Source organism: Lactuca serriola, chromosome 3 (genome assembly GCF_051521515.1).
Source record: "Lactuca serriola cultivar US96UC23 chromosome 3, Lser_US96UC23_V15, whole genome shotgun sequence".
Lineage (NCBI taxonomy): Eukaryota > Viridiplantae > Streptophyta > Magnoliopsida > Asterales > Asteraceae > Lactuca > Lactuca serriola.
This window is the reverse complement of record NC_136410.1, coordinates 310,478,763-310,489,768: the sequence shown is the minus strand read 5'-3', so window position 1 is coordinate 310,489,768 and position 11,006 is coordinate 310,478,763. Positions and strand designations below refer to the sequence as shown.

Genomic DNA, 11,006 nt, shown 5'->3' with positions numbered 1-11,006 from the left:
GTACTTACACAATAAAAAATCATGGATCAATGGAATTTATCGATTTTAACGTATTAATTTGAGTAAGGGCTTATGAACAATAGATGGTTTTGAGTTGTGGCTAATACGCTTCAGCTGTGGCTATTCATAAAAGATAATCTAACCATGATGAAGCACAAAGGAGTCTTATTGCCAACCAATTTTGCTTCGCTACTACTCGTTCTCTCATATGATAAATATAATTTATATGGATTTAAAAACGTTTAATTGAAATTTTTTGATTATTCAATAGAAGTTTATATTAGATTAATATTATTGAGTAGTTTTAATCTTATTGATTATTTTATAATTCGTTATCAACAAGTTTAGCCTTCATATTTGTCTGGTGAAAACGGAATAATTTTGCTTTTTATCCAGTTATGTTGGATTTCATATTCTGATATCCTAACTTCTTAATTTAATATCGTTGTCTCTTGCTCTTAAAAAAAAAGCTCGTGAGTTGTAATGACTATTAATATGTATAGTGACAATTCATATTACTTTTTGTAAATGTTACATTTGTTTTGAGACATCCAAACAGTTTATAGTGATCACAATTTATAGCATTTATTTCATACATACAAACAAATAAACACCTTAATTTGGTTTTCGAACTTTTGTTTTTTTAGTTATTACATAATTAGTCCATCCATTGTGGCAAATTCGACAATTTGTGGGTTGTTTTAAGATGTATATTAGAATTTCTTTATTAAAACTTCAACATAGATTTATCTTTTAACTTATTAGTAACTGCTAAAATGTTGATCAATATTATTTTAAATCACACTATATATCTTTCTTATTAAAATTGTTTTATAAATATTTAATTTACAGTAAAATTGATATTTTCAATAGAAAGTATATTCATTTAAATAAAAAGTAATATTTGAAAAGTTATAATATTGTCCAAAATTTGATATTACTTTGTCCAAGCAACAACGTAAATTACTGTATAAAATGGATAATAACTTAAAAGGGTAATATATTTTTTGATTTATATATATTTTGTTACTGAGTTTTTTTTTCGTCCATATTTGCCCCCTTCAACTTATTTAACTGTATACATTCAGTCTTTATGACCGACTATTCCAGATAAACTAAAAAAATGACTTAATGTGGTAATATATTTTTTACTTTATACACATTTAGTCTTTATATTTTCTTTTTGCACATTTAGTTATTAATATTTATTTTGATTTGAAAATAATTCATTGTTGTTTTTATACACATTCAATATTTATGACCTGTTTCTTTAGGTTTTTCTCATAACTTTCTATATAGGTTAATCATTAATGACATGTTTGTGGTTGTTGATGTTTATGACCACCGCAACCTTAGCTACTTGATTGCTTAGATCTTGTGTTTCTCTTACGTCTTGTATTCTAAACGTCGCAACTTCTTCTTACGATCTTAAATTTTCACAATCTTTATATGCACACGTTCATATTTAAGTCTACTACAGCTTTCGTTTAGATTACTTCCGTTAAAAAGTAATATATTTTTACTTATGATCTTTATATGCATGCGTTCTTTATGAATGTATGTATGAACGTTTTTTTAATAAAATCGTAAGTAAAAAATATTACTTTTTAATGATAGTAATATAAACGAAAATCGTAGCAGACTTAAATACGGACGCGTGGATATAAAAATTGTTAAAATTTGAGATCGTATTAAGAAATTATGACATTCAAAATACAAAACCTAAACACCAAACAATCGAGGCCGCGGTGGCCATAAACATTAACAACCCAAAACACATCTTTAATGATTGTCCCACATAGGATGTCTTGATAAAAATCTAAAAAAACCGATCATATATATTGAATGTGTACAAAAACAACAATGACTTATTTTGCAATAATAAAATATTAAGGACTACATGTGCAAAAAAATATAAGGACTAAATGTGTACAGAATGAGAAATATATTACCCTATTAAGTCATTTTTTCGGTTTATCTGGAGTAGCCGGTCCTAAAGATTAAATATGTACAATTAAATAAGTTGAAGGGGGCAAATATAAATTGAAAAAAAAAAATTTGAACTCGTTGACTAATTATATACAAAGTTGAACTACATTTTTAAGGGATTATTCCTATACATTTTAAGTTTATCCCTATACAAAAGCATAATTTTTTAACCTTGAAAAGGAACTTAAGTTAAATATTTTTTTTCTTTATCCATTTAAATTTACATCTCTCTCTCATCAAAATTCAAGATTGCAAAATAACTAAAAATTGGAAAAGGAAATGAAAGACCTAAGAAGAAAAGCACCTCCTGTTTCTCTTTCTTTCCCTTCCCCTCCCCTCCCCATCTTCATCTTTAACCCGAAACAGGGGAGGAAAAGACGGATTTCGAACAAAAAGAGGCAAACCCCTAACAAATTTCATGTAAATTTGATCCTCTCTTTGTGGGTATTGTTGCTTTTTCTTTAATTTGGAACCATGGATTACGATAGCATTGAATGCGTTTCAACCTCTGATGGATTGGGCAACGAAGAGATCCCACATCATCATCATCATTTTACGTCATCCAAAACTCACAACGTCAATGTTATTCCTTCAAAAATCCATCCCACCAGTGTCCATGAACTTCTCGAATGCCCTGTATGTACAAACTCAATGTACCCTCCGATTCACCAGGTTCTCTATCTTTTCTCCTCTTAATCCTTATGATTTTGATTCTCAATTTTATATCTATTGTTGCTATTGTTCGATTTGGATTTGGCTTAAACCTATGTTGATAGAATGTTATATCTATTGATTTTGAATTTATGATTCTTTTCTTCTGCTTCAAGGTTTGTGTGATTTGAGGGTTTTTAAGATTAGCTATCCTGTGTACTACTTTTAGAATTCAGGATTGAAATGAATCTATTGTATGTAAAGAATAGGATTTTGTAAACATAGTTACAATTTCATCTGAAGTTTGAGTTAAGATTAAGAGTTGACAATTCTAGAACAAAATATATTAGGGAAAGCGAAAATGAAAGGTTAATGAAGCACAAAATGTAATGAAACCAATAACCATAGCTGTTCCTTGAACAATTAAATATATGTGTATGTGATGAATGTCTATCTAACTATTGTCAAGTCTACATCATCAAACACTTAAAGAGAAAGATGTTTTTATGACAGTGTCACAATGGGCACACGCTTTGTTCGACATGTAAAACACGTGTGGAGAACAGGTGTCCAACATGCAGACAAGAGCTTGGTGATATAAGGTGTCTTGCATTGGAGAAAGTGGCTGAATCCCTTGAATTCCCATGCAAATACTTCCCACTTGGGTGCCCTGAGATCTTCCCGTATTACAGCAAGCTTAAACACGAACTCATCTGCAATTTTAGGCCCTACACCTGTCCATATGCTGGATCCGAGTGCTCTGTTGTTGGTGATATTCCATTTTTAGTCACTCATTTGAGAGATGATCATAAAGTTGACATGCATTCCGGATGCACTTTCAATCATCGTTATGTCAAGTCCAATCCACGCGAAGTTGAAAACGCCACCTGGATGCTTACAGTTTGTCTTTTACCCTCATTTCAATGGTTATATTTAATTGTTTTTCAAACCACGATGTGGTATATGTGTTTGACTTTGACTTTGACAGGTGTTCAACTGTTTTGGGCAATATTTTTGTCTGCACTTTGAGGCATTTCAGCTGAGCATGGCACCAGTGTACATGGCATTTGTGAGATTCATGGGAGATGAAGAGGATGCAAGAAACTACAGTTACAGTTTGGAGGTGGGAGGAAATGGAAGGAAGCTGATATGGGAGGGGACACCAAGGAGCATTAGAGATGGGCATAGGAAGGTGCGTGATAGCCACGATGGTCTCATCATACAGAGGAACATGGCTCTCTTCTTCTCTGGTGGTGAAAGGAAAGAGCTTAAACTCAGGGTTACAGGAAGGATTTGGAAAGAGCCTCCTAACCCTCCTGATGCTGCTGGAGGACCTTGTATTCCTAATCTTTACACTTAGTTCTTAAAAAAATTTAAGATTTTTCTTTTTTTCTTTTTGGGGTTGGATTGATTTCGTTGGTTTCTTGTTGATTGTTTATTTTGTGGAGTGGATGGATGGATGGATTGAGCGGCCTTGAAGAAAATCTTTATAATATTAGATCTGGGAATGGGATGATGTTCTTTGTTTGTGTGGGAGATTGTATTTTGTAATTGTTGGTGATGACAATATTTGTTGTTCCATTTGTTTCGATAATTGTATAAATATAATGGCTTGCACTTAACTTGGCAATTCATCTTTTGATGATCACAAACTTTTAATTTGTTTTGTCTTTTTTTTAGTTTGGGTTTTTGTTCTAATGTAAGGAAAGTTTAACTAATTCGATAAAATCATATATATATATATATATATATATATATATATATATATATATAGATTGCTATCAAATTAAAATATGGTCATAGAAATTGGTAAGAAACATATTTTATCATGTAAATTTGTAAATTAAAAAAAATACAAATTTAATCCCTATGGTATTCAAAACATCAGTTTTGGTCCTAGTATTGTGATTTTATCATGGAAGGTCCCTATTAAATTGTTTGGTAACAGCTTTGGTCCTTGGGTCCGTTAAAGTTTGCTAACCACAACCATTAGCAATGCAAAAAAGACTAAAGTTCCCTGAAACGTAACTTTTTGGTAATAGCTTTGGTCCTTGGGACCGTTAAAGTTTGTTAACCACGACCATTTGCAATGTAAAACAAGACTAAAGTTCCCTTTCCTAAAACGTAACTTGAAGAAGGTGTCTTGTTGACTCCTCACAGCAGCTCCGATAACTTCCTTCATTACCATCATCAACTTCGATGAGCGTCTCCGTTACTTAGTCCCTTCTTCGATTTCGAGTTAAGAAGGTGTCTTGTTGTCTTGTTCTGGCCACCTCTAAGTTAAGATATGCTAAAAACCAAGGGTTGCTTAGTCCCTTCTTCGATTTCGAGTTAAGAATTCCCCATCTCTTCTTTAATTTTGCATACGATTAAGTAAATAGCTCACCTTTTCCGAACTGAAATCGAATTACATTTAGGGTTGGTGGGATGATATTTCAATTACAGTTGAAATAGAATTACAAGCCATTACCACCACCATCACAGACACCACACTACCATCCTACTGTAGTTATATCCCCAATGTTATTACAGTTTCGATATATTAAAATGGAATTACATAGCTTTGATATATTGAAAAAGAATTACATACATTTTAGGTGTGGTGATGGTCGTTTATTTTATGTTATTATAGGTTAAGGTTGTGAATTGAATCCCATGAACTGAAATCACCTTTGTTCCTATTTTAGGTTTTCATCATCTCAGTTTCGGAATTGAAATCAAGTCATGTCGTTTATGAGATGAAACATAGTTGAAGTGTCCAACAATGCAACTAGGTTTAAAGAATCCTACTACCGTGACAATGGCATTTAAGATTTAGGCAAAGGTCAATATACATTCAGTATCAAACACTTCTAAAAGACAATGGTTAAGGGACTTGGGGTCCACTCTAAGAGATTGTCAAAGAAGAGTATCTCAGGCAGATTCTTCTTGAAATTTCGGTTAGTGACTTTTCTGTGCGAGATACTATGGATGCAAACCACAAGGATGGGTAGCGGACGAGCAAGATTTTACAGAAAGTAGGATAAAAATGTTTGGTGTTATCAATATTCAAATGAAAATTTTTGTTCTTAATAGAAATGTTTAGGCTACACGAAGAATGGGACAATGATGTTTGGGTTTATTCCAAGATAAAGTCTTTGTTGTCATCATGGAGATGTTTTTGAACCTATTTTCCTTGTGTTTTTTTTTACCAAATTGTCCTTGTGTTCTTTTGAACAATTTGTGCTCTGAACCTTATGTGGTTTTGAAACAATGTATGTTTTTGAACCTTGTATATTGGTTTTATTGTTGTTATAAAATAGTGTGTTTTAGATGTAGATGAAGTGGTTGCATGATAATGTTATTGGCAGTGCATTGAAATGGTTGTGTGATGCTGTTATTGTCTGCATTTTGTTTTTTCAAGAAGTGATGACAATGACGGTGGTCTATAAATTATAGTGGTTGTGTGCATGTTGTTGCGGAGGTTTTTAGGCCAAAGGGTGTTGTGTATAAATTAGAGTTTTTACAAAAATAGTCTTTGTAGAACATTTTTTTGTTTATGTGGTATAAGGGCAATATTGCCAGTTTTTTATATTTAACAGCCATTGGGTTAACCTTGTTAAGTCTGAGGACCAATTGTGTTACCAAACATCGCAATAAGGACCAATCATGATCAAAGCAAAATACTATGACAAAAACTGATGATTTGAGAAAACCAAAGGGACCAAAGCTGTATTTTACTCTAAAATAAGTTGTATTGATGTATTCTACGAAGCGAGGGTTCATCTGAGGTTTTGGTCTTTTCTACATCAACTGAACTCACTACCTCTGTTCTTGAAGATTGTAAAGTTGCTTTCCACCTAAAACCATTAAATCTTCTGTAGCTGCTCCTTTTTCAAGCATTCGACATTCTAATCATTCTCTCACAAACACACACACATGTGATTTCGTTACTCGTGTTCATGGATGTTCTGAAGCCATTATCCGCTCAAAACCCTCAAATCTTCTATGGCTCATCACTTCCCTCTATAAGTAATTCTATCAAAGTTTATAGAAGCAAAGACCCACCCAATTTCAGAAGGCCATTCTTCAAATTCCGTCTTAACACATCTCCAATTTTATTAAATTTCCCACTTCAGAGCTCGAGAAATTTCAGAGTTTCAGCTCGTTTCGACAGACCAACTAAGCGCAGGAAAAATCATTTAAGGGAAAAGCTCATTGAACAACAGGTAAGTCGGAATCCTTCAATTAATCATGATCCAAGTTCTAAACTTGAAAACCCCGTTCGTAAAATTGATGATATCAATGATTCCGTATCAAATTTGGTGAATTTCAACGATGATGTTGATTATCCGGTACCAGTTCCTGATAACAGTAAGGTATCCGACAGTACAGACGCTTCGAAATCCAACAATGTTTTGTGGGATCAGTTGGATAGTTGGGCTAGTCAATACAAGGCTGATGCAGAGTTTTGGGGTATTGGGTCTAATCCTATATTTACTGTTTTACAAGATAACACTGGTAAAATAGAGAAGGTAGATGTTAATGAAGATGAAATCTTACGAAGAAACCAAATCGAGCCATCAATTTATATCCTGAAAGAGGTAGAACATGTAAAACAAGTGCAAGACAAGATTTTCCATGCCAAGTTTTTAGCTAAAGAGATGGAGATTGGAAGAACTGTGCTTCCACCAAATAGTTCAGTGGCAAAATTTGTAAATTCTGGTGAGAAATCGGGCTTTCTTGGTACAATTCAAAGTTTTACTAGTAAACCTGGTTTTCTTCCCAAATTTTCTAAAGTTGGTGTATCAATATTTTGTGGGTTTCTCGTGTTTTTGGCTTTGAAGGGCGTTTTTGGCAAAGAAAAGGGAGATAAAGAAGAGTATTCTAGTTTAGAGAAAGAGATGTTGAGAAGAAAAATAAAAGCTAGGGCTGTTAAAGAAAAATCAGTAAAGGGCAGTGTGGAAGTAATTCAAGATTCTAAAAAGCCTGAAATGGTGTTTACAGAAAGGCCAAGGGTAGATAAGGAAGAGCTTATGAATAGCATTGTGAAGGTGAAGTCATTAAATGATAATTCTCTTGATTTTGATGACAAAATCCTAGAAATTAGAGCAATGGCCAGACATGCAAGAGAAATTGAGAAAACAGATAATGAAAGTATAAACAATGAACCAAAGGAAAAGGAAGTGAATGGTATTGAACCCACATTTCTTGATAATCCAGAGAAGGGTAATATAGTAAATTCTGATGTTTTAAAGTTGGAAGTCCCAAATAACAACGGAAGTGTTGCACAAGGTGTGGATACAGAAAAAATTGAGAAGAAATCAGTAAGGATTCTTAGTTCTGTCAAAGAAGCAAGAGAATATCTTGAGAAGAAAAAACTTGACAAGAAAGAGAAGGGTAATATAGGAAATCCCGATGTTCCAAAGATTGCTAATAATGGTGAAATTCCTATTGCTCCAAAGATTGGTGAAGAAGATGAGAGATCAGAATGTGTAAAAGGTAGCAATGAAAAGGTGAAGGAATTAGGAAGAACGGATCGTGAGAAGTGGATGGAGGATAATTTCCATGAATTTAAGCCAATAGTTGAGAAGATTAGAGGTGGATTTAGAGAAAACTACATGGTAGCCAGAGAGAAAGTGAAAGAAGATGTGAATCTAATATCAGAGCTGAAAATGCTTGAAAATGATGAAAATGAAAGTGAATTTGAATGGATGAAAGATGAGAAACTTAAAGAAATTGTGTTCCAAGTAAGAGAAAATGAGCTTATGGGTCGAGATCCGTTTTATCTAATGGATAGTGAAGATAAAGACTTGTTTTTTAAAGGTCTTGAGAAGAAAGTTGAAAAAGAAAATGAGAAATTACGTGTTCTTCATGAGTATGTTCATTCAAATATTGAAAATCTTGATTATGGTGCAGGTAATTGACTTACATACCCTTTTGTTATGTCAATTTGGATTCTTTTCTTAAAAAAATTACCCAGTTATAGGAATACTAATTTAAATACAAAACAATTTTCATTGTTATAACCGGGTAGATTCTTCAAATCACAATGTCTTAAAAATTTATTATCCTTATGGGCTTATAAGCTTAAACTATACAAATGCATAAAAATAGTCTTAAGCTTTATAAAAAAACCTCACACTTATAAACTTAGAGATATGATAAAAATGTGGATCATGCTTATAAATATATATAAAAATAATAATCTTTACAAATTGCAAAAAAAAATGCCAACATCTAAAAGCTTAAAGATTAAAATAATTAAGTTTATAATGTCTCCACACTTAAAACTGCCAAGATTTAAACAAGTTGGCAACACCCTTAATTTTGTACTTGATTCATAAAAGCAAGTTTATAATTCTTCTTTTCCTTGTTTAATATGCAATATATTTTCTACTATTTTCTTTGAAAAAAGAAAAGAAAAGTGTTATCCTAAACATAATTCTATGTTACTTTGTTTAGATGGGATTAGTTTGTATGATCCTCCAGAAAAGGTGATACCCAGATGGAAGGGTCCTCCACCATCTACAACAATCACCCAAGAATTTCTTGATGACTATTTAGATCAAAGGAAAGCACTTTTTGCTGAAACCTTAGGAGGGGGGAATTCAAATCTTGTAAACATCGATTCACAAAACTCACTTCAACCTCAAGGTACTAATGAAAAAGCTGAAAAGGAGGGTATTTTGGGAAATTCAAAAACTGTAATAGAAGGTAGTGATGGGTCTATTAAACCTGGGAAAAAATCCGGGAAAGAGTTTTGGCAACACACAAAGAAATGGTCGCGTGGATTTATAGATTCTTATAATGCTGAAAATGATCCCGAAACTAAAGCTGTTATGAAAGATATTGGAAAAGATTTGGATAGATGGATCACAGAGAAAGAGATACAAGATGTTGCTGATATAATGGATAAAGTTCCTGAAAAGGGTAAAAAAGTCATTTCAGAAAAAATCAATAAGTTGAAGAGAGAAATGGAGTTATTTGGTCCACAAGCTGTTGTGAGCAAGTACAGTGAGTATGGAGATGATGAGGAAGAAATAGATTATTATTGGTGGCTTGATCTTCCATTTCTACTGGTAGTATAATACACTTAGTATATGTTTTCTAAATTATATTTAAAAAGAAATCTTGTTTTATCTAATTCAAATTTTTTTGCAGTGTATTGAGTTATACATTGATGGAGATGAAGATGAAAGAATTGGATTCTATTCATTGGAGATGGCATCGGATCTTGAATTAGATCCAAAACCGCATCATATTATTGCTTTTGAGGATGCGGGTGATTGCAAGAATCTTTGTTATATTATACAAGCTCATATGGAAATGATTGGAAATGGGAATGCATTTGTTGTGCCACAGTTGCCTAAGGTTAGTATAGTCAAAGTCAAACTAGTCGTTTATTTTATAGTGCAAAATGACCAAAATGTCCTTGTTTTTGTATGTAGGAAACGTATCGTGAAGCGAAGGCAAATGGTTTTAATGTGACGGTTATAAGAAAAGGGGAGCTAAAAATGGATGTGGATCAAACATTGGAAGAGGTGGAGGAAAAAATTGAGGAGATTGGAAGCAAAATGTACCATGATAAAATCATGAAGGGTCGAAATGTAAATGTTGATTCGGTAATGAAAGGTGTTTTTGGACTAAAGAAACCACCGACCAAGAGGTGAGTATATATCTTTGTTCATTTGGTATTCGATGTGTTTAGTATTTTAATCATTTTTTCTTATTTTTTTTTAGACGAAGATCAAGAAAGAAGTTAAGGAGGCCAACTATATGATGCTTGTTTGTTATGTTGAACCAAGTTTGACTTTAGTGTTGTTAGAATGGTCCTCATGTGTTTGCCTTAATAGTAATAGTAAGGAAGTGAGAATCAATGAGCAAGGGTCTTAGTTGCCAGGTTTCTAGTGACTCATCTTCTCATGTTGGCTGTGGGACCGGTTGGTGGTTGGTGGGGGCGTGAGAAAGGTCATGCATACTTTTTTTTTGTTAGAACAGTATTATGTCATCCACGGAAATATGAGGTATCGTGGTTATGTGTAATTTACTTATGGTGTCTTATCACGATGCATCAGGTGTTCACTTTGATGTGGGTGTGTTCAACTAAGAGTGTAGGCAGTTCACTTTGACGTGGGTGTGTTCAACTAAGAGTGTAGGCAGAGCTACATCATATGTACTTATTGTGTTTTATCTTTTATTACTTAGAGCATCTCTAATGTTAAACATATAACTTAATATTTTTGCCACCTCATATGTATATAATTTATTAATCTTTATCTATCTAAAATGTTCTATAACCCTTTCTTTTAGTTGGTCGTTTTTTAAACATATTATAGTTTAATATGAAATATTTTAAATTGAAGTTATCATTAGAATTAGTATAT

The 11,006-nt window shown here is 32.8% G+C and overlaps 2 protein-coding genes across 2 annotated transcripts; both read left to right on the top strand.

The window, feature by feature from the left end:
• Positions 1-2,290: 2,290 nt before the first annotated feature.
• LOC145094959 (E3 ubiquitin-protein ligase SINAT3-like) lies at positions 2,291-4,262 on the top strand. Its single transcript, XM_079032915.1, has 3 exons — positions 2,291-2,661; positions 3,154-3,540; positions 3,629-4,262. Exons 1-3 carry the CDS (start codon positions 2,464-2,466, stop codon positions 3,998-4,000), a joined length of 957 nt encoding a protein of 318 aa, XP_078889041.1. The 5' UTR covers positions 2,291-2,463; the 3' UTR covers positions 4,001-4,262.
• Positions 4,263-6,404: 2,142 nt separating this feature from the next.
• LOC145094174 (uncharacterized) lies at positions 6,405-10,868 on the top strand. Its single transcript, XM_079032468.1, has 5 exons — positions 6,405-8,538; positions 9,085-9,701; positions 9,784-9,993; positions 10,071-10,288; positions 10,363-10,868. The coding sequence occupies exons 1-5, from the start codon at positions 6,582-6,584 to the stop codon at positions 10,400-10,402; spliced, it is 3,042 nt and encodes a 1,013-aa protein (XP_078888594.1). The 5' UTR covers positions 6,405-6,581; the 3' UTR covers positions 10,403-10,868.
• Positions 10,869-11,006: the final 138 nt, after the last annotated feature.